This window comes from Artibeus jamaicensis, unplaced genomic scaffold (genome assembly GCF_021234435.1).
Source record: "Artibeus jamaicensis isolate MK-2021 breed Jamaican fruit bat unplaced genomic scaffold, CSHL_Jam_final contig_685, whole genome shotgun sequence".
NCBI lineage: Eukaryota > Metazoa > Chordata > Mammalia > Chiroptera > Phyllostomidae > Artibeus > Artibeus jamaicensis.
Window position 1 is genome coordinate 17,612,806 of NW_026521924.1, and position 24,735 is coordinate 17,637,540.

Consider the following 24,735-nt stretch of genomic DNA (forward strand, 5'->3'; position numbering starts at 1 on the left):
TTATTCCATTTTGATGCCAAATAGAACCTTGAGATTGACAAGAATAAAGAGGCACTTGACATTTCAGTCTGATCTAATGAGGACATAAAATAAAAACTAATTTAAGCAGAATCAATATACCATCAGAAATTATATTTGAACCTTTTACTTACTATCAAGGCAAATTTTCCAAATATTAGACACATTAAACTGCTAGCATAGTTAGGAGACCAAATAATATATTATAGTATCCTTGAAGAGAAGTCTTGTAATGCTGTATAAATGATGACAAGCATATAATCTTTAACATTTTATCACCTGGTGGTCGGTTTGAAAATTCTGGCAGTTTAGGGCCTGAGTTGTCCAAGTTAATTCCTTGTTCTCCAGGCAAGGGCTGCTGATCAGCCTCCTCTAGACCAGCTGGTCGAGTATCTGGGGTGCTAAAAACAAATCACACATTTGAGTAAACTGTATAGTTCATATATAAAATTGCCTTAACCTATCCCCTATTTCTGAAGAACTAAAATCTGTTTGCATGATCATTCATACCATTATTTATTTATATTTCTCTAGTCTTGATAAAATATTTAACATTTAACAAAAAAATATCTGGCAATTTCATCAAAATTTAAAATCTACTCAATCCAATAGCATAGCTATTTACTCAAAGTGCCTTCTGCAAATTTCTGATATAATGATTTTCATGTAATCATCCATCTTTTGGATGTTTTAACACTTGATTACAGTTTGGGTTACCAACACTATAAAGTACTGTTCCTGTGAAACCAAACTATCTCTGGTGTATCACACTCAACTAGTAGTCCAGCTTGTCTCTTTTATGTGGATATTACAGTGGTGGCTCCCACAATTTATAATACCTGGGCAAGAAGCTGTAGGCTGCTGGTGAAAATAGTACTCAGAACAAAAAAAGACGGAGAATACCAGAATAAAGCTAATTAATTTTGTTGCAGAGTATTTGCAAACATCTCATTGATTTTGGAATGCTTTCATTTTTACCTAGGTGTAGCTTAAAATTTTTAATGGAAAGGAAATGGAGAAAATGTTATATACTAACACCCACATTCCCAAAGAACCAGAGTGTTCACATTCTCATTTTGTTTGTAATCTTACTCCTATTCGCACCTTGCTTTTCTGACCTTAAGGTTCCCTTTGTCCTGATTTTAGTCACCTAGTTTTAGGCAGCATATTATCTCATTGTATTCTGGGTAGTTCCATAAGCCTTACCTTTAATCCATTTAAAATGCTGTACCACAGGACACGGAAACTTAGAACCTGAAATAGGTCCTTAGCATACACAGGGGCCTGTGTGGATTTGTTTCTTACATCACTTCTCTCTCACTTCAAATTATAGGCAAGGATTCTATAGTATTCTTTACTTTCAAAGAATTGTACTGCTAAAAAAAAGTCTTGGGTGTTTAGTCCAGCCACCTCATATTATAAATAAAACAAAGGCCTGAAGAGGTATAAGACACAGGCCCATGGTTCCAACAGTGAGCTGCTGGAAGAGCTGGGATTAGGTGCTCTTCCCATTAAACATACTGTCTCCCTTTCCTAGGAGTGATACTGTATAATGCCCTTTCATAATGTGTACCCCCCAAGAGTAAACAGTCTCCCTCAGGGCTGGTGAAGAAAGTCAAAATGCATACCAACAGCAACTGAATAACCTTACAATTTTACTTATAAGACTACTGGGAGGAATAAACATTACTGCAAAAAAATATTCCCAGAGGTTGATAGCAGTATAGAATTCAACTTAGATCAATTGGAAAAATGCTATAATTAAAAGGCTTATTGAGTCTGAACTCAGGAATATACAGGTTGTTAATATATAATTATTGATTTACGAGATTCAAGAAGCAGCCAGTGAGCATGATATAATATTAGAGTACAACCAAAGAAATAAGGAAGCTGGGAGAATGGTAGTTGATTTTGAACATTTAGGCTTGTTTATCTAAAGCTCCCCTACTCCATAGTTCTAATAATTTATTTCAATTAGCCTATTTCATATTCACTTGTCACTATTTCTTGTTAATAAATAATTAAAAGCAGAAAGTTCAGTTTAATCAGTATTCTTTCTGGGACTATTTTATTAAAGCCAATATAGGACTTAAATTAACACACTGCTTTAGAAAATGGAAGTATAAATTGTCCTTCCTGCCGTGACCTTGTAAAAGAACTCACCTGGTAAACCCTTTACCAAAACGGTAACTGATTTAAAAGGTCCAATCATCTTAGTGTGAGGTTTTAAGCTTCTAGGGATAATAAAGAACCTTTAAAGGAAAGGCACCTGTACAAAAACCACTTTTTGTTTGAGAGACAGCAAGAGATCTCCTTAAGTGGTTTTCATTTCCAAGATACATTGGTCCTTTCTGGTTCCCCAACAGCCTTTATAAGCCTGACGTGTGCCGAGGAGCTGTAGTGTGGTAGAACTGGCTATTTTTCAGGCTCTGAGTGCCACAACCCCCCAGAGACTATCGACACAAGAGACATACATTAGTTGATTGAAATGCATGAACCCTGTTTGAAACCTTATTCGGATAAACTGTAAAATAAAAGTTAATTTGAGATAATCACATAAACTTGAATACTGGCTATCTGAGCATATGAAGGAAGTATTATTTTTCTAGATGTGCTAATAGTATTGTATGGTCTTAAAAAATCTGTCCTTATCTTTTAGAAATACACACTAAAATATTTAAAATTAATTAGCTTTAAAATAATCAAGAGGATAATGGGTAGAGCACAGATAAAGGCACGATGGGCTGTGAGCTGAAATTTGTTGAAGCAGGGGGATTTCATTATACTAATTTTATGTATGTTTAAAACTTTCCATCAAAAAAAGTCCACACAGAAATAAATGAGTAAGATTTGAGCAAAACCTATCACAACCTACTTTAGATCTTGCTGACTATTCTTCTTCTTCCGAGGGGGTTTCTTCTTCTTCGGTTTATTTGCATTGGTATTATTTTGCTTATTGTTTACCCCAAAATGGCCTGCAGAGATGTCACTCTGCAGTAAGTTGACCAACAATGGGCTTGTTAGTGTGACGTCCTTATTGACTGGAAAGCCTGGATTCTGACCACAGGACATCTGATTTCCATTGGGTGCTCCGCTGAAAGGTGCATTGAAAGGCATTCCATGGCCTGAGAAGTGGTTTCCCGAGGCACTGTTTCCCTGCATGGCCTGCACATGGGGGGGAACCATGTTCGTTTGTTGCATGCTAACATCAGGCATCATTTGAGACAAGCTGACGTCATTATTCGCTGTCGTAGCAGGATCACCATGCTGCTGGGCCATGTGTGAGCTGGGCCCTGGTGGCCGTAACACCTGCCCCTGAATCCCCATAACCTGAGAAGGACTGTTGTTCACAGGCCCTTGCTGGGGCAGCATCTGTCCTGACATCTGTCCCGTAAACTGCACCATGTTTCCTTGCATGTTTGGAGTTGGTCCCCTCATTATCTGTGCTGGTCCCGGCATGACACTGGATTGGTTCTGAGTGTTAAACTGTTGCTTATTCCCCTGCATCTGATTGGTCATGATCTGCTCTATCATTGGGTTCTGCTGCAGCAAAACTTGCCCCTGAGGCCCCATCATCTGGTTATGTGTCGCCATCATTTGTGGGCCCTGCTGGGTAAGCATTTGCTTGGGTGGGGTCATCCTTTGGGGCGAGGGCCCAAGATTTTGGCTCTGAGGGTTCACCATCATCTGGCCCTGTGGCATAAGCGGGGTCCTTGGAAGGATCATAGGGTTTTGAGGGTTCAAGCTTCCTTGTTGCTGGACCATTTGGCCTTGGGAGGGCACAATCTGCTGGTGCATGCTCATCAGCTGAGATGGTGGGCCCTGCTGGGGCTGGCCTTGCATGTTGCCCAGGTTCACCTGAGGAACCCCAGAACTACCAGCCTGCTGGTTGTTCATGTTGCCATGAATTCCCATGAGGCTGGGCTGCATCATATTTGGTGGCCCGTGGGACACCTGAATCTGGTTTTGAGGAGGACCAGCTCCTTGACCACCTTAAAAAACACAAACAAACATAGTTTCAGAAAGAAATACTATTATCTTATTGGTATTAAGATACTCGAATTACCTTAATTAGAAAACACCCACCACCCATATATCCTCTGACCCAACATAAACAAATGTGCTGTGCTTGACACACTTTCTGTGGGTTTTCTAAAGTATGGAGATTTGACTGTGGGATAATTGTTACATTCTCAATACAATAGAGAAGAATCCATTTCATTACTCCTATTAGGTAACTTAAAGATAACATTTCAAAGATCAATAAAGTTTACTTTCTTTCTCATTAAATGAAGAGCAAGGCAGCAACTCATTATTTAAAAAGGACTTGTACTCCACAACTCACTGAATCTGTTTCTGGCCAAATAAATTTTTCCTAAACTGATGGCTGGGATCCACCCTCCAGGCCTGCTTGGATTTCAGACTCTAGCTGTGGATGTCAAGGTGGGCTGTGGACAGCATGTCTGGGAGATCATGGAGTAGGGTTGATTAAAGAGACAGCCAAGTTCAATAAAAACTTGTGTTTTTTCCTGGACTCTTTGGGTAGAACATGGCATCTTCCTCACTTGCAGGGTCTAGTAACAGATCTCAGTTTGGGGTGGGAACTGGGCCTTAAGAGAACATGTGTGAATATGCCACAGGGTATGGTCTGGTTTTAGCCTTTCTTGAATTAAAGTGAGGAGAGTAAAAAGATGATGAAAATTAATGAAAAACACTGTAGGCTAGTGAAATAAGCCCTGCTTTAGATGAGTCAAGGAAACAAAGAATGTGATATATCCTTTTAGGAAATCCTCAACAATGCTGACAAGACATTTAAAAAATGCTTCTTGAAAACGTAATAATAACTATCTGTGTGATATCTGGATGCTGCACTTTAAAGAAAAGAATACCTAACACTTCATAGGGACAGATCTCCTCTGCCCCACTGTGGTAAGAATTATTTAATCCTGTTCTGAAAGCTGAGCCTCTGGTAGGAGTCAACTGACAGATGACCCAGAAGCTGTAGATACAGAATAGTTAAAAGGGATATTAAAACTTCAGTGACCATCCTCTTGGCAGTTCTTGGTAGACCCCACGGGACATGTTCTATTCTTCTCAGTGATTTCTAATTTAGACAAAGAACAGTGCCTGGCTTGTTGCATTGTTTACTTATTTTGGGTCTCTGGGATTTTCCTATAGCTACTTGCATTATCTCTCCCTTCTTACTGAATAACCTTCTAGCTTATTTTATCTCCTTTTTATTTTTCACTTTTAAATGGGGACTAGAACGTGGCAGGCACAACAAAGTTATGAGGCTAGTCCATGCTCCAGCCTGGGAGGCAGCGGACAAACTGTCTGTTGCTCACACTATTCAGAGTTTTCCTGAAACTCAAGGAAGATTTGCTAAACCAGTCTTATAAGCTCTTAAGATGAACTCCATTAACACTGTATATAAACTGAATATGCCAGTGTATATTCATCCAATCAACAATTATTTATTGAGTGCCTATGTACAAGGCACTTTTGGTACTAAGGTAACATCAATAAACAAGACAGACCAAATCCCTGACACCTTGCAGTCTAGTTGGCATAAGACAATAACAGACAAGTATTTTTACAGGAAGAAGTAAAAGCTAACAGGTAAAAATAAAGTAGGGTAAGAGCACAGAAAAAGGCAGGCAGGAGTAGAGATATCTTAGATGGGATAGAGGGGGAAATGAAAACAGTATGTGGGAAGCACCATATACAAATGTACAGAGCTGTGCTTGGGTAGAGGAATCATGATTTTATCAGTTTCAAAACCTCCTACAGAAAATATAATTTCACAAAGCTCAGGAATGCAGTTTTGCACCAGCAAATAGGGAAAGACACGCAGTTTGCCCTAACCCTCACCCTTCAAGAGGTAGTTTGAACTATTTCTTGTTCACTTAGAATTTTTCTCATTCCTTAGTGATTTACAATTAAAGCTGGAACCACACAACTAAATTAACTCCAAGTGGGGATGGAGTTGAGGAAATATTTGCACTAACTCAGTCCTAATTGCCTGAATGAGAAAGGGTAAGAGGATTACTTGTATGATACCTAAGCAACCAAAAACATCAAGTCTGAGCTTACATAATACTGTTTTACAAACACTTTTTAACTGTTCTGCTCCGCTCTATTTCTTCAAAACTTCTTATACGCAATACGCTGTTGGCATTAAACAAGTACTGACTGAAGTCTGGTCTCTGAATACCACACTGTAGATCAGAATTCAGACACTCAGCATAAACACAGCTAACATCCACTATATAGAGATTTTTAAAGTGGTAGTTGTCCAAAATGCCATGTGCCTCCATGCCTTTGTACCTATAGTTTTCTCTGCCACAAACACCCTTTGCCCTGTTAGTTAAAAACACCTCTTTACTAACTCAAGGGTTAGCAAACTATAGTCCATGAACCAAATCTAGGAGTATAGTCACAGACTGCTGCCAGTCTGTAAATAGAACACAGCCAAACTCATTCCTTTATGTATTGTCTCTGGCTACTTCTGTACCACAACAGCAGAGTTTAGTTGCCAAGCTTAAAATATTTACTATTTTGTTCTTCTCAAAAAAGAAGAAATTGCTATAACTCAAGTTTCACCTCCTTTCTTTAGTGTTTCCAGGTTCCTGAGACATTTTACCTACTTTTGATACTTCAATTACTGCCTAGAAAGAATAATTCATATTTAAGGGTTTGAAATTAAGGGGAGAAACCAGGACCTATGTTTACCCTTGTTGCTTATCACAGTATCTACCACACAATGCTCAATAAATGCTTGCTGAATAAATCATAGAAAACAAACCTGTATGCTGGACATTTTGATTTGCTTGCAGCTGAGGGGCTCCTGAATTCCCAGGGGTGGTTGCTGTTGTCGAAGGCACCTGACCTTGCATAAAGTTCGGATTGGCCTGTCCTGCTGAGAAGCCAGGTGGGAGGCGTTTAGGCATTCCTTAATAGAAAACAATGAGTAAGGCAGTTACCTGGCAAATTTATACTCTTGCTTAGATGTGGAATGAATAAGGAAGGATGAGCTGCATGAAGTCTCCACTGGCTTAGCTCTCTGTCACACTGGTAAGATCTTTAATAATCAGGTTGGGAAAGATGGTTAAAAAAATCAACACAATCTCTTACATGAGCATTGTCAAAATGAAAAAGAAATACTAAAAAATTTACACTTAGAACATGCCAAGGAAAAGATGGCAATCTGCTCCCTAAATGTGATCTGAGGCCACGTCACAGCAAGGTTTAGAGCTCTTTATTTTCCTCTGTAATAGAGCGAACCCCCAAACTTTACATACTTTAACACAGGTACCAATGGAATAAATTCTCTCATGTTCAAACAAATTCATAAGAAATACTATAAAACAAAAGCTGGGTCCTGATATTAAGCAGATAGGTGGTTTGGTTTTTTTCCCCCTCCGCTGAGGGAAATAGATGACAATCTCCTATGTAGAAAAATTCCCCCCATTATAATTTTTAGAAATGACTTATAGGAGCTTCAAAGTTACGCTATATAAAATTTATCATCACGCCTTCCTCTCATAATATTTGCTGCAATTTTGACAGCTTTGGTACCAAAAACCACGCTCTAATGGAATCTCGCTGAAGTATTACTTCTTTTTATAGGAAAGTTTAATTTCAGAAAATTCGTAATAAGGAGAATCTCAGAACCCATTCATTGTTTATAACGTAGGCCTTGATGTGGCCAGATCACCTAGGTGAGCACATCAACTGTTCCATGAAAGCATCAAGACCTATAGCTCACTTAAAATTTTTTGTGTTAGTCATTTATTTTTTTAAGGGCCAAATTTTTCAATGTCCTGAAAAACACTTTGTAGGCAAATATGCATTTGTCCTTTCTTTAGCAGTGACAAGTCCCCATTTGCATGCTTTCATTGTAATTAAATCAGAAATCACATTCGCAGGAGGGACTACCCAGCTTCCACTGATCCAGGGCTAGATGCCCAGAACAGTGAAATTTGGAGCTGAAACATTCTTGCATTTTCTAAAAACTTCTTAGGATTAAAATATTGGAGCCTGCATGTCTATAAAATTAATTATAAGAGAGTGAAAAGACTGATGAACAACTTAATTTCACCAGAAACCATGGGAACGTGCCTTTGCTATGTTGCACTAAAGATGCAAGGGTTTTTCCTGTGTAGGCAATGGGTGTCTATTGGTGGGGGGTGTGTTTATCAGATGATGGCATTACTGACACTCTCTATACCTTACTGAGAAGCTCCAAGCACATTCATGTGCACTAGATCAATGATTAATAAGAATAAATAATAAACATGGAGATGGATAAGTTTTACTGTAATCGTTTTACCTCACACATTAAGCTCCATTGCTTTTTCTTCATACAAGAGGCACCTTACAAAATAAATAAATAAATCTCCTTTAGGTATAACTGGTGGAATTCCCTCTCTAAGGAGTAGGCATTGGCATTATAAAACTATAAAAGTCAATGATTTCTGAACTTTCTCCCCTTTAATACTTTAATCAAATTTAACACATATCATGCTATGTTACTAATTTAAGATTATCAAAATTGAAGACTAGATGGGCCTTTTCCCCAATAAGACCCTGTGCTTTTCATTTTTGCTCTATTTCATAATCTTAATTTTTTCTATAGCTGAGCATTATAAATTGTTAATCCAATGCATATTTCTTTGTGACATTTTAATTTACTAGTACAAGATCAAGCAAAAATAATTTGAAAACAAAATGAGCATCTCTATATTGAATTTTACCTGTATTTTTATCCAGAGGGCTAGCTCAAACATAACCAGTACGATAATGCATAATGTATCAAGTTAACTAATTTATATCAAACGTCACCACTATATCCACAAAACCAAATAATTACACCCTTATTTCACTCCCTCCATTATCTCAAAATTGTAGTTCCACTAAGATCTATCTCCAGTAGATTTACTAACACAAACAGCTTCAGTGTTCCTCACCTCCTAGGCCCGGATGTAAACTCTGTGGCCCCTGGTTTGGTGGTTGCTGCTGCATCACCATGAAGTTAGGTGGCACGTTTCCCTGTTGAACCATAGGATTCCGACCCGGAGAGCTGACAGGCTGTTGAAATCCCTGGGGAAGTGGATTATTTTGAGGTGGCCTTGGTCCCATCTGCTGCTGAGTTTGGTTAACCGTTGGGGAAGATGCAGGGGATCCCTGCTGGAAGGAGGAGGGTGAGGAGGCAGGAGACTTGTTGGTGAGATGGGGCTGCTGCAGGGGTGTTGGAACCCTGGAGGGCCCTCCCTGCATGCTCTTCATCTGAGGAGCTGTGAACTGGCCTGGATTGCTCATCTGAGGAAAGTTTGTATGGGCTTGTGAGGCTTGCTGGCTGCCAAAGGGATATGGAGGGGGAGGGTGGGAAGGTGTCTGTACCGTGGCTAAGGATGGTCTTGCCTGGAGTTGCTGCTGCATTGGGCCAGGCAAGGGAGCCTTCTTCCACCCTTGGTTTGCAGTCATTGTCCCCAGAGAACCCTGGGCTGGAGGAGGCTGAAGGGCTCCAGAAGGCAGCTGGTTCCAGCCTGGAGGAACAGGCACCTGAGTTGGGGCAGTAAACTGGGGTCGAATTCCCTGTGGCTGTTGCTGCTGATGTTGCTGTGGGGGTCTTGCCTGCAACTGTTGCTGCTGCTGCTGTTGTTGATGTTGCTGCTGCTGCTGCTGCAGCTGGGGAAAATTAGCTGGGTTCATTTGTCTGTTCACAGGGACAGGCTGCATTGGGTGGTGCGGGGGTGCTAAAGATCCTGAGGGATGACTCTGCTGCTGTATATGGAGCCCAGAGAGGAGTGGATCCATTGCATCTGTTTAAAGACAGTTAACAAAGCAAAAATTAACTTAGTGCAACCAAGATCCTAAACAGTAGTCTTGGCAATTCTGCAAATATAGAGTAAAATCTGCTGGGACCATTTGGTGAAATGTTTGTGAACATTTACATGCAAAGCAACATACCAGAATGACATAAAGATAAATCTCATCTGAAAGAGCTTATGATTCAAAAGTGGACATAAGAGCCAAACATAAAATGTGGCGTGGTATTTTCAAAGCACATTCTGGGAACTATAATCATTGGTGTTATAGAAAATAAAATAAAACAAAACAAAACATAGTCAATTAGGTTTGGGAAACAGTGGACCTAATGACTTTAGAAAGGTTCCTTCACTGTAAGATTTTCAGAGCCTCTAGTATGCTGATTCTGTACCTCCAGGAGGATGATCAATTTACCAAATTTAGTTCACCATTTACAATGCTCTTTTCATGGGGTACCCTGCAGGAATAAGTAAACCAAAAAAATGCATTTTTAGGAATGTTGTGGTAAGACTGGTAAGAGAATAATAAGAAATTCTGAGAAGGAAATAATGACTTTTAGCTTGAAGAAATTAGGGCAAATTTTGTAAAGAGGTGGCATTTAAGTTGGGCAGTTGGGAATTGCATCAGAGACAGATGAATTTTGTAATCACCTGTGCATGAGTTCCAGCCACTTTAATCCTAAAAGACTGGGGGTAGTTACCTGACTGAGAAGCAGGGCGAGGAGTCCTGGGCTGCAGCTCTGAATTGTGGCCTGGTGCCATCATGGAAGATGACACATTTCCACCCTGGGGTATCATAACAGTGGCTGGGTTGGTCATTCTTATTAATCCTAGAGAAAAAAAATCTAGAATAGAGTACTGGAATTGACACAGTATTCGTTTTTAATGAAATATTTCAAGAATATGAAAAGGTATGAAAAATTCCTGTACCACCTTATGATGGTACAGAAATTGTGTACCCTTATACACATCTAAGCATTTGCCCCATCTCCTTCAGATACATATGTATACATACCCCAGAAACCCTCCACTCTTTCCCAATCTCATTCCATTCCCTCCCTCTTATCTTATAATTGGAATTAACAGTTTCATGCATGTTTTATTTTTCATTTTTAAATTTCTTTTCCATATATGTAGGTTAATTGCATTGCATTTTGTATGCTTTTCGTCTTCATGTAAGTGGCACTTTATTATTATATGTAGTCTCCAGGTTCCTTTTAATCATGCATGTTTTATTTCTTTTCATTTTTTATTTCTTTTCTATATATGCACGTAAATTACACTGCATTTTGTATGCTTTTAATCTTCATGTAAATGGCACTATATTGTATGTAGCCTTCAGTTTCCCTTTTGCACTTAATATTATTTTCTGAGCTTTATTCATCTTGACTGCCATAACAGTTGCTCCACTTTATGGAACCCATACATCCATTCTCCTGTTAAATACTAATAAGCCCCACCCCGCCCCACTCTAACTTTGCATTCTTAGAACTTTGTAATGTTATATATTCTTGTTTATACTTTATAGTATACTTTTATACATTTATACTTTATAGTATAAAGACATGTGAGAGTATCTTTATACTATATAATTAGAATTGCTAGGTTTTAAAGTATAAGCATCAATTTTACTAGATATAGGTAAACTGATCTCAAAAGTGGTTATACCAATTTATACTCCAACTAGATTTCTGGAACTTCTCTTGCTCTATAGCTCTCTAATTTCTGATACTGTTATGTTTTTTAGGATTTAGCATCTATGTTCATAAGTGATAATAGCCTATTATTATCTTCTCTTCCAGTCCTCCTTTAATTTTGGCATCAAGATAAAAATAACTTCAAACTGAGTTGAAAAGCATCTTTCCTCTTTTTCTATGCTGTGGAAAAAATACATCTATCTGTTTGGGCCTATGGATTGTACTATCAGTTCATATTATTTCAATTTTTAAAGTAGTTATAGATTTTTCAAGTTTCTATATCTTATTAATAAGTCAGTTTGAGTTATGCTTTAAAATTTATCAGCACAAAGTTATTCATGGGATACCTTTTTCAAAAAATTGAGACATAAATCACATACTATAAAATACATTCTTTTAATGTGTACAGTTCCCCCCCCCCCAATTCTTTGTATTGCCTGTGCCTCTCTTTTTCTCACTTGTTTTACCAGATTCATCAATTCAGTTGGCTTTTCAAGAAAACATTTTTTGGTTTTACTCCTCTGTTCTACTGGGTTTCTTAAAATACATGCTTTACTTATTTCTGCTCTTATCTTTATTATTTCCTTCCTCCTAAATTATTACTGTTGTTTTTTCTAATTCTTAAGTCAGACACATAGCTTGTTAATTTCCAGTTAAAGTTCTGCTCTAATATAAGTATCTGAAGGCTTAATTTTCTTCCAAGTGCTTTACTGACATCTCACAAATTTTGATATGTGCTCTTCTCATTATTCCATTCTAAATATTTTCTTATGTCTAGGATTATTGATTTTGAAAAAATCATTGGATATTTGAATGTATTTTTTTAACTTCTAAAAATATGGTATATTTTAGTTAGGTTTTTCTTTGACCACTGACCTAATTGCACTATGTCTGGGTTAGAAAACAGAATCTGTGTGGTACCAATATTTGGCATTTACTAAAATTTGCTTTTGGAATAATACATGGTCAGCTTATATAAATGTTCCCTTTATGCTTGGAAAGATTAAGAACCCTTAAATTATTAGTGTATAATTTCTTTATACAGTTAGCCCTTGAACAAAATGGGTTTGAACTGTGCAGGTCCACTTACACATGGATTTTTTTCAATAAATATGTAAGTACTATAAGTGTATTTCCTCTTCCTTATGATTTTTCTTAATAACATTTTCTTTTCTCTAGCTTATATATCCGAAGAATACAGCTTATAATACACACAATACACAAAATGTGTGTTAAGATAAACTGTTTATGTTAGGGTAAGGCTTCCAGTAAATAATAGACTGTTAGTACTTAAGTTTTGGGGGAGTCAAAAGTTATACTCAGATTTATTACTGCATGGGTGGTTGGGGTCCTTAACCTCTGTGTTATTCAAGGTCAACCGTATACCCATTGTATCAAACCACTGTAATTATGTTAGTCATAATATCCTAACAATTTTTTATAAGCTCAATACATCATTTACTAACAGAGGTATGTTAAAATTTCCCCTAAGATTTGCTATTTTCATAAAATTCTGTCCATTTTTGCCTCACATATTTTGAGGCTAACTTATTAAGAACATACAAGTTTAATTACCTTTTTGTAGAATTTCTTCTCTACTTGTAGAATTATACTTCTTCTTATTTATTCTCCATAAAGCTTTTACTTTAAATTGTTTTTTATCTGATAAAAATAGTCCCCCTTTTCTTGGTTAATATTTATTTGGATTATCTTTTTTCCTATCCTTTTATCTATGAATTGAGTCCTTATAATTTATGTTTCCTGTAAGAGCACACAGCTAAATCTGATTTTATTACTGAATCTGATTACTTTCATTTTACCAGAGTTCATAGTCCATCTGATTTTATTGTTAAATACTGGTATATTTTAGTTTATCATTTTATGATACCACTGCTTTTTACCCTTCTTTTTCTGTGCTGTTTTCCTATTTTTCCTGAATTTTATTGTCCTTCATCTGTTCTTCATTTCTACCCCTCCATTAACAGTTTAGAAGTTATCGACTCTATTTCTATTATTTTAGTGACTATATTTAAAATGTCAACAGACATATTTGACTTAACGTCTAAAGACAATATATAGTCATCATTATACTAAATAAGTCAATGCTTATTTGAAAATATTTACCCCAGGTTTACCAATTATTTAGCTCACCATTCTTTCTTAGCTTTTATTTCTTCCATCTTAGGTTCAATTTTCTTCTTCCTGAAGTACATCCTTGAGCAGTTCAATTAGCAAGGGTCTGTCTGTTAATGGTAAATTTTCTTAGTCTCTTTGAAAAGGTCTTTATTTCACACTAATGTTGATAGTGTAGCTCAGTTTAAAATTCTGGGCTGTCAATAATTTTCTCATCACTTTGAAATATTCCAGTGTTTCCTGGCTTCCAATGTTGCTGCTGAGAAATTAGCTGTGGATTTGACAGTCTTTCCTTTGTAAATAATTGGTCTTTTACTTTGAGTTGCTTTTAACATTCTCTTTGTCTTTCATGTTCTGTAACTTTACAATTTTATGTCTAGATACAGATTTATTTTTATTTCTAGTGCTTAGGATTACTGGGCTTCTGAATCTTGAGGACTCATTTCTTTTACCAATTCTGGAAAAAGTTCAGCCATTCTCTATTTAACTATTGTCCCTCCTCCATTTATCTTCTTTTGGAACTATTTTCAGACTTATGTTAGACCTTCTCATTTTACCCTTTATGTCTCTTAACCTTTTTCATATTTCCGTCTTTTATTTTTTTCTCTGCTGTATTCTGGGTAAGTTCTTCAAGTTTACCTTCCCATTCAGCTGTGTCTATTTTGTTGAATAAGTTATTTACTTCAATAATTAAAAAATTTCTGTACATTCTGGTCCTCTCACCCCAAATTCTGTCTATGTTTTGACAGTGTCTCGTCCTCTTAAGACTTTCATAATTTTAAACACCCTAATATTCCCATTATCTGGAATTCATATTGACTAGAGGGAGGGAGTCTATTCCTACATGTTATACATTTAAAGTATAATCTCATCTATAGTCCGCTTTACCTATGAGAATCTGAAATGGCTTGGGTCAAGAATGTGCCTCTCCAGAGCTTCAACAATTATTACCAGCCTAGAACCACTTAATGACTTAGCTTGGCTGTTCCAGAGTCATTTCAATAATACAGGGTGGGGCAAAAGTAGGTTTACAGTTGTTTGTATGAAAAATAATACAATATTAATGAATAATAACACAAAGATAAATTCTGTGTTTTATGTTCTCAGAACTATAAACTTACTTTTGACCCAGGGCAAAAATGTCCAACCTGCATGAGGGTCGAGAAAACAATTCCCAAAACACCATTTCCCCTACCCCAACTAGGAGCCCAGGCCAAGAGAGACAAGTTTTGCGTTTGTCTTTCTATGCCAGAGGGTAAAAATGTTCAAATCTTTCTTTCACTGAAAATTCAAGCTTCATGTGGAATTCTGAGTTCCAACTTTCTTCTTTATGTGGACCCAAGGCAAGACTTCATATTTTTATCCCTTCCTGACCATTAAAATTCAAATCCCTTGGCCCAAATCCCTTGGCCCCTACACAATCTCCTTATTTGTTTAATGCCGTCTAAATTTTTTTCTTTGACTTCTTTCTTGCCTGGGGTATCTCCCTCACACTCTCACAAGCTCAACTGTGCATTAAATGTAATATTTTTATATGGCATTTTTAAGTGTTTTGTAGAAGAGGGCAATTGGGTAAATAGTCATCTGCTGAAAATAGATTTGTTTTTGAGGAACCCCATCGCATTTTCCAAAGGTAGTAATTAGACAATAAGAAAGTACCTGGGAGATAAGCAGCACATTTTCTTGTCTACAATCAGCCTCCTACACTCAGAAACGCTCAAGCACAGGCTGACTACATGCTCAGCAGTAATACTACAAAATACATTCCAGTACTAGGTAGGAATTTGGACTAGATCCATGGCTCACAACTTTGGGGGGAACACCATTTTGTCTCCCAGGCGACATTTAGCAATGTCTGGAGACAAGTTTTTGTTGACACTACTGGGAAGAAGGGGTGATGGTGTTCCTGGCATCTGGTGGGTTGAGGCTAGGGATGCTTCTAAACCCACAAGGCACAGGACAGCTCCTGACAGCAAAGCACTATCAGCTCGAAGCATCAATAGTGACAAGGTTGAGAAATCATGTCTAAATGACTGCTATGATATCCTCACTAATCTTGAGATTCTCTAAAACTATGGGGGAAAAAAAGACTATGAATATGGTTTTAATTACAAAAAACTTCTGCTTATCAGTCAATTTTCTGTTACCAATGCTGAAACAGTACTAAGAAAAAATTATAATTTAAGACATTCTAGATACACAATTCCCAATTCGCTTATTTTTGTTTTATAGGGTACTAAGATCACCTTTCCCAGGAAAAATTCCTTTTCTTAGTTTAACCTTGTATTTAATGTGTTTGCATCCACTGTCCCTATGGACAATAGAGAAAAGCAAGCCTGAAGTATGCTTGGCAGTAAAGAAAGATTAGGGGTTAAATGTTGTTGTGACTATAGATCACTATTAGTTCATTATTCCTAAAACTTCATATTGTATATATTATCACAATCACTGGTCTTTACTAAACCTAACCTAATTTTAACCTAAAGCTTCTAAGTTTCCTATGTTGACAATGAATCACTACATATATCACTATAATTTACACTGATTTTCCAGAGATACTTATATGCTTGCTATATGCAGATACTAAGAGAGTTATTTGCCAGATACCCGGAGAACTTGCAATCAGTGTGTTGAGATCACTTTAATGGGGTCCTAACATTTTAAGGCTGGAAGGGATCACTGTTTCTAGAATATAATAAAATATGTTCACAGGAAACTAAGACTAGTAAATATTAAGTCATCTAGCAAGGAATTGAGACTAGAACCTGGATTTCCTGAATCTCATCTCATGTCTATTCAATCTTTACTACATGCAACTTTGCTAGGCTCTTCCCACTCTTAAAGACTTTATTTATTCATTTGCAGAGAGGAGAAGGAAGGGGGAAAGAGAAGGAGAGAAACATCAGTCAGTTACCTCTCACACACCCCCAACTGGGGACCTGGCCTGCAACCCAGGCATGTGCCCTGACCGGGAATGGAACTGGAGACCCTTTGGTTCACAGGCTGGTGCTCAATCCACTGAGCCACACCAGCCAGGTTTTTTTTTTTTTAATGTTAGTTTGTTTTATTGGTATTTACCAAACTGCCTTAACACCAAATGCTCAGACTTCTATGAAGAACCACATCTACTGACTCCCTACTATCGGTACCAGGCTGGGTATTTTCCTTTTACTATATGGTACTCCACAATAGTCCAACAGCACAAGTCTTGACATAGAATAGGAATTCAGCAAATGTTTGCTACATGGCTCATCTATCCACCTTCAAGCATGAGCTCAGTAGATTAAATGCACTATTATCTCACCTTATAGGTGAAGAAACTGTTGCTTGGAGAGATGCAGTGACTAGCTTGAGGTAACCACTAAATGGCAGTGCTGGGATAAAAACCTACTTCCAACTCTATATGGCCAAGTTTCAGCAACCGTTCAGAGCAATGGCTTTATAAACTGAGCTTCTCCCTTTTCCTGCATTTCTTCAAGAGCTGTTGTGGTAGATGGGGAGGTGAATGATTGGGTATAGTTTCAGGTGCTTCCTCTGCTTTAATCACAGCAGCTATGCTTTTCTGGTTTCTCTGAATAAAAATATCTTACAGCAGAAGTATGAAAGCCACTAGTGTAGTGAAAAGACCACTGAACTGGGAATTAGATGTGAGATGTTAAGCTTACTGCTACTTGCCCCTGGGAAACTTGCTTCCTTTCTTTGAGCCCCACAGCTTCCTCAGCTTTACATGACAGAGCCAACTCAATTTTAACATCCTGTAATTCACAAAATGTTGAATTCAATCTCCAAAGAAGAAATTTCAGGATTACTAGAAAAGGCAGTAAAAAATGTATTACTCTCTCCGGTTCTAAGTATATAAAAACACATATTTTCCCATATACTTCTACAGATCCCACATAAGCATGCAAGAACTCTTAGCTCATGGATCTTCAGCCTTAAAGAAAGGGGGAGTAGAAAGCTACATTCTCCATTATCTATAAAGATCCTGAGGGTAAAAAAATATTTTATTCATTTCTATTTCCAACACTTAGCATAGGTCCTTTCATATAACAAGAACTCAATAAATGTTTGCAGCATTGCTCAGTGCTCACCTACCTTTAACCATGAACCCCAGACATTGTAAAGACTACAAGCTTCATGTTCTGTGACTCTATCTAGCTTCCTAATCTTGATTTCCTGAACTAGTAAACAGAGATGTACCAGGAACCCCTGCCTATCTTACAGGACCCAAATGATCATACATCAGCAAGTAAAGCCAAAAAAGGAAACTAATAAAATGCCATACAAATGAGTGGGAGATCTCACCTGGACCACCTGCCATGGGAAATCCTCCCTCCATCCTAACTGAATTTCCAGCTCCCATGGGTCCATTCATTCTCACATCTTGGCTTCGGTTCTGAGCCAAAGCCAGGTTGATAGCACCTTCCCCTGGAAATTACAGGTTATAAAAAGGAAACGATCAGAATAAATGAAAATTTTGTTTAAAAATAGGTACACAAGAGTTGTAATTTTTTGTTTTTGAAGAATTATGGTAGGTTTACCAATACAAAAATGGTGGGTTCAATACTCTATGGGTCTTTCTCCAACCTCATCTGAACAGGTTACCTTACAGGAAGCATGAGGAGACCATAACCAATCCTTACAATACAGCAGATGGGCAATGTTTAATGATGCAGAGAATCAGCAGAGGGCTTGGAACTCTGAGTATTCATTTTCAACAAGCTCACCAAAAGTGTGTGTGTATGTGCATGTGTGAAGGAAAGTAATGATATGGGGACACTGTAATATTTATGAGCAAAAAACCATTTTCCTTTCAATAACTGTAATATAAACATATGTAGCAGAAAAATTCATGTAATGAAGAACAGATAGGTTGTTAAGTGTCCACTTACAGATGAGAGGATAAAAATGTGGTACACAATATACCATGGCATATAACTTAGCCATAAAAAATCACAGAGAAATACAAATACCATATGATTTCACTTACATAAAGAATCTAAAAAACAAAATAAAAGAACAAACAAAAGAGAAACAAACTCATCGATACAGAGAACAGATGTTTGCCAGATGGAAGCGAGGTAGGGAGACAGATGAAAATGTTCCTAAAGAGGGTTAAGTGCAAATTGCCAGTTATAAAAACAGTCACAGGGATGTAAAGTACAACATAGAAATATAGTCAATAATAGTTTAGTAACTATTTATGATATCAGATGGATATTAGGTTTACTGGGGTATCATTCTGTAAGTTATATAAACATCTAATCACTGTGTTGCACACAAGAAACTAATGAATTGCATGTCAACTTCAACTGAAAATAAAGAAAAAAGAGACTAGATAGGTTGTTACTAATCTACCTTTGAGGCATCTGATGATTAGACCAGCATTTGTATAGGATTGCTAATGATTACAAAATTTTGTCTCATTTGAATCTCACAATGCCTGGTATGTAATGTCACTAGAAGTGTTTCAAATGAATATACCCTAAACTTAGAGGCAACTTCAATCTTACTTGTTCTAATGACAAAAGGTCTTTGAAATAAACTTTGGGATACTTCACACTTTTTATTTTATTTTATTTTTTTCATTTTGTAACTATCAATTTGTACTTCCATTTTAAAAAATATATTTTATTGATTATGCTATTACAGTTGTCCCATTTTCCTCCCCTTCATTGCCTTCCACCCTGCACACCCCCTCCCACCCACATTCTCCCATTCAGTACACGTCCATGTGTCATAATTTCTTTGGCTTCTACATCTCCCATAGTATTCTTATCCTCCCCCTGTCTATTTTCTACCTACCATCTATGCTACTTATTCTCTGTACCTTTTCCCCCTCTCTCCCTCTGCCACTCCCCTGTTGATAACCCTCCATGTGATCTCCATTCTTGTGATTCTGTTCTGGTTCTAGTTCGCTTAGTTCACTTTTGTTTTTGTTTTAGGTGTGGTTGTTAATAACTGTGAGTTTGCTGTCATTTTACTGTACATGTTTTTTATCTTCTTTTTCTAAGTCCCTTTAACATTTCATATAATAAAGGCTTGGTGATGATGAACTCCTTTAACTGGACCTTATCTGAGAAGCACTTTATCTGCCCTTCCATTCTAAATGAAGCTTTGCTGGATAGAGGAATCTTGGATGTAAGTCTTTGCATTTCATGACTTGGAATACTTCTTTCCAGCCCCTTCTTGTCTGCAAGGTTTCTTTTGAGAAATCAGCTGATAGTCTCATGAGAACTCCTTTGTTGGTAACTGTCTCCTTTTGTCTTGCCTTGATATTTTAAAATTCTGTCCTTCTCTTTAATCTTGGGTAAGGTAATTATGATGTGCCTTGGTGTGTTCCTCTTTGGGTCCAAATTCTTTGGGACTCTGGGCTTCCCAGACTTCCTAGAAGTCTATTTCCTTTGCCAGATTGGGGAAGTTCTCCTTTATTATTTGTTCAAATAACTTTTGTACTTGTTGCTCTTCCTCTTTTCCTTCTGGTACTCTTATAATTTGGATGTTGGGATGTTTTAAAGATGTCCTGGAGGTTCCTAAGCCTCTCTTCCTTTTTTTTTTTAATTCTTGTTTCTTCATTCTTTTCTGACTGGATGTTTCTTTCTTCCTTCTGGTCAGCTCTGTTGATTTGAGTCCCAGTTTCCTTCCCATCATTATTGGTTCCCTTAATTTCACTTAGCATTGCCTTCATTTTTTTCATCTAATTTGTGAGCAAATTCAACCAATTCTGTGAGCATCCTGATCACCAGTGCTTTGAACTGTGCATCTGATAGGCTGGCTATCTCTTTGTTGCTTAGTTGTATTTTTTCTGGAGCTTGAATTTGTTTTTTTGTTTGGGCCATTATTTTTTTGTCATCATGGTGCGCCTGTTATGCAGTGAGGGGTGGAGCCTTAAGTGTTCACCCAGGTGGGGCAACCCAGTAGCTGGGTTGTGGGGCAGGGGTCTGAGAGGAAACAATGACACATGCTCTCCCCTCTGCTGGATTCGTCACTTCCCCTGCTTCCCATAAGCAAATTGGGCCCTTCCGGTGCTGATTCCCATGTGGGTGGCTTTGTCTATGTTCTGGGACCCCGTGGGTTTCTCCAACAAACTCTCCTTGAGGCTGGGAGTCTCTTCTGGCACCTCAACTCCCAGAGGTGTTTTTGATCAGTGGTTTGAGGCTTTATTTCCCCACACTGGGGTCCTGAGTTGCGAGGTCTGTCTCACTCCTCAGTTTCACCTGGTTTATCTGCACGCAAATGCGGGGCCGCCTGGTCTGCCAGCCACCTTGCCCACCCCTCCACAATGTGAAGCCTTGCTGGGTCCACCGGCTGCCGCTTTGCTGTGTGTCCTCTCCACTAGTTGCCTGTCTCCACCCCTCCTACCAGTCTGGATGAATGTTTCTTCTTTAACTCCTTGGTTGTCAGACTTCTATACAGTTCAATTTCTGTCAGTTCTGGCTGTTTTTTAATTGCTGTTGTCCTTCTTTTGGTTGTGCAAGGAGACACAGTGTATCTACATGTGCCTCCATCTTAGCTGGAAGTCCTACTTCATACCTTTAATCCAAAAATTTGGCTATTACTCTTGAGAATAGCACTACTCTGTGGACAATAAAAGAATAGCTGGCCTGTGGCTGAGGAATTGAAAGGATGCATTCACTGAAGTCCTTCCTTACAGATCCAGATGATAAAAGAAGGAAGCTAATGAGAGCACAGGTTTGCTCTTGTCTTGCAACTGATATATGCCAGCTTTGTTTTAACCATGAAGGTAGCTTGGTCATAGGGAACAAACATCCTACCAATCACCGAGGGCTACAGGATGATTGTGGAGGGGTGCGCTCTAAGTTGGCTATGGAAGTCAAAAGTAAGAGAAATACCGAGAGTTGGAGGGTTTCCACTAAAGCAAAAGAACTATCAATATACCAAACTTGCTAGGACAGGCTAAGAAGAAAATATTGTCCTTAAAATGAAAATCAGATCGCCCTGGCTGGTGTAGCTCAGTGGATTGAGCGCGGGCCTGTGAACCAGACAATCGCGGTTCGATTCCCAGTCAGGGCATATACCGGGGTTGCAGGTCGGTTCCCTGCAGGCCAGTCCCTGCAGGCCAGTTCCCAGCAGGGGACACAAGAAAGGCAACCATACACTGATGTTGCTCTCCCTCTCTCCTTCCCTTCCCCTCCAAAGATAAATAAATAAAAATCTAAAAAAAAAAAAAAAAGAAAATCAGATATGTCACTTTTCTGCTTAAACTACTCCACTGCTTCCCACTGCTTTAAGAATGCAAGTCAAACTTCTTAATAGGGAATACAATGCCTCTAATTTTCTATCTAGCCCAGTGCTACTCAACAAAAATATAATACAAGCCACACATATAATTTTAAATTTTCTAGATGCTTCAGTAAAAAGGTAAAAATCAACTAGTAAAGTTAACTGTAATATACTTTAGTAACTCAATACATCCAATGTATTATTTTAATATATAATAAATATAACTTTCAAAATCCAGTATGTACTTCACACTCACAGCACATTTCCAGTTGCTCAATATCTACATATGGCTTGTGGCTACTCTATTAGATAGCCTACCTCTCTAATCCCAACTCACACTAGTTTCTCCTTCAATAGAAAGGATTCAGCCTTTGTGGCTTTTTTTAAAAAATATTTTATTTATTAATTTTTTCGAGAGAGGGGAAGGGAAGGAGAAAGAGTGAGAGAGAAATATCAATGTATGGTTGCCTCTCATGCGCTCCCTGCTGGGAACTGGCCTGCAACCCAGGCATGTGCCCTGACTGGGAATCGAACCGCGATACTCTGGTTCGCAGGCCCGCACTCAATCCACTGAGCTTACACCAGCCAGGGCCCTTTGTGGCATTTTTAAAAAGTTTCTTAGGCACAGAAACCTGCTTCTCATCTCAAGACCTTTGCACACATTGTTCCCTCTGCCTCGATCAGTCTCCTGCGCTATTCTCATGTAAATCAATGCCTTAATTTTCACATCATCTTGAGTGTCACACACCTGGAAAGGCCTACGCTGACCATCTTATCCAAGGTTACGTCACCGTTTCCAGAACATCCTGTTATTTCTTCAGAGGACATTCCATGTAAATACTTACTCATTTGCTTGCTTTCTTGTCTGTATCCCCCATTACTATTTAAGGGTAACCATAAGTCTGCTCTAGTTCCTTTATCTGTGTTGTCTTCGGATAAGTAATTAATAGCACCCTCTTTTACTCTTGAAAGTGTCCTGATTTAGATGATATAAGATCACCCTAGTTATAGCCTTTATACACAGAACAGTGCCTGGTACATGGTAGGCATTTATTAGCCTATTTATTGAACAAAAGGTAAATAGTCATCTTATCATAACCTTACAAAGAATTATAGGCATTTTTCTATATGATAAATGCAGTCCTAGAAATCAGCAGATTCTGTAAAATCTCACACTGAAAATTAATTGGCTTTATGAGAAAAACATTGTTGGGACAAACTCAAAACTCCTGAGGCTCTGTAACCAGAGCTCTAATAAAAATGAAAAAAAAAAAAAATTAGTGGAGACAACATACTCCAAAACACTAGAGTGAAAATGCCTGATGAAAGGTGCTGAGATACTGCAGATGGAGTGATGGTCTGAGCCAGTGCAGCTGCCATTAAAGCAGGCACAGGAGGAAGTGCAATTTGTCACAAGCTGAGAGCCATGCACTGTAATTCTGGGGAAGGTAAAATACTTGAGTGTAAGTTCCCATTCTTAATTTTCTTAAAATAAAGCTGAAAGGACCTCCACCTACACAGCAGCTGAGCGAAAGGCTATGCTTCCTTATAGATAATTATTCTTCGAGTCCTACAATCCTAGCTCCCCCTGCCCAGGAACAATCACATATGGATAAACACGATTTCCACATTATACTGCTATTATTCCCCTAATTGCCAACTACATATAAGCTAAATTTTGGTAAAAAAGAACAAAAACAAACCAACAACAAACAGACTTCTGGCCAAGATGGAGGTGTAGGTAGATATACTTTGCTTCCTTGCACAACCAAAACAGGATAACAACCAATCTAAAAACAAAACAACTGGAACTCCCAGAAAAATCTAACTGTATGGAAGTCTCACAATCGAGGAGTTAAGGAAACATTCACCTAGACTGGTAGGAGGGTCAGAGATGGGCAGCCAAGGCAGTGAGGGCTTATAACAAGGTGGCAGCTGGAAGACTGGGGCAGGCAAGGTGGAGGCTGGCGGACCAGAATATCCCACATTTGTATGAGGCTAAGCTGGGAGGAACAACTGGGGAGTGAGACAGACTGTATACCAACGTGGGACACTAAAGCCTCAACCCCCCTGGCTGGAAAAACCTGTGGGGGTTCTGGTGGTGGGAGAAATACCCAGCCTCACAAGGAAATCCGTTGGAGGGTCCCACAGAATCCTAGAAGGTACACAAGCTTACCCACCTGGGAATCTGTACCTGAAAAGGCACAATCTACTCTGAAACTGGGACTCAAATCAAGGACTTGGAACAGAAGGAAAAAAATAAACATTCAACTGGAACAGAATGAAGAAACAAGAATTCAAAAAACTGAGGAGAGGCTTAGGAACCTCTGAGACAACTTTTTTTTTGGGGGCGGGGGGACAACTTTAAATGTTCCAATATCTGAATCATAGAGATGTCAGAAGGAGAAGATGAAGAGCGGGAGATTGAAAACTTATTTGAAAAAAATAAAGAAACAAAACTTCCGCAATGTGGCAAAGGAACTAGACATACAAGTCCAGGAAGCTCAGAGAGATCCAAAAAAGTTGGATCCAAAGAGGAATACACCAAGACATACCATAATTAAATCAGTCAAGATTAAAGAGAATGGGAGAATCTTAAAAGCAGCAAGAGAAAAGGAAAGAGTTACTTACAAAGGAGTTCCCATAAGACTATCAGTTGATTTCTCAAAATAAACCTTATAGGCAAGAAGGGGCTGGCAAGAAGTATTTAAAGTCATGAAGAACCAGGACCTACAACCTAGATTACTCTATCCAGCAAAGCTATCATTTAGAATAGAAGGGCAGAGAATGTGCTTCCCAGATAAGGTCAAGTT

General features: G+C 38.2%; 1 protein-coding gene across 9 annotated transcripts in view; it reads right to left on the bottom strand.

Annotated features, from left to right (window-relative positions):
• Nucleotides 1–24,735, bottom strand: part of NCOA6 (nuclear receptor coactivator 6) — a 95,400-nt gene that overhangs the window by 26,353 nt on the left and 44,312 nt on the right. For 6 of the 9 annotated variants that reach the window (XM_053671011.1, XM_037164655.2, XM_053671009.1 and 3 more), the window contains 6 exons: nt 17,984–18,106; nt 10,550–10,678; nt 8,988–9,842; nt 6,824–6,970; nt 2,894–4,010; nt 298–419 (listed from right to left, as the gene is read on the bottom strand). In XM_053671011.1, the coding sequence (XP_053526986.1) occupies nt 298–419; nt 2,894–4,010; nt 6,824–6,970; nt 8,988–9,842; nt 10,550–10,678; nt 17,984–18,106 (2,493 nt within the window). Of the gene's footprint in view, nt 1–297; nt 420–2,893; nt 4,011–6,823; nt 6,971–8,987; nt 9,843–10,549; nt 10,679–13,696; nt 13,789–17,983; nt 18,107–24,735 lie in introns of those variants that run through there. The other 3 variants (XM_053671010.1, XM_053671007.1, XM_053671006.1) reach the window with 3 other exon arrangements.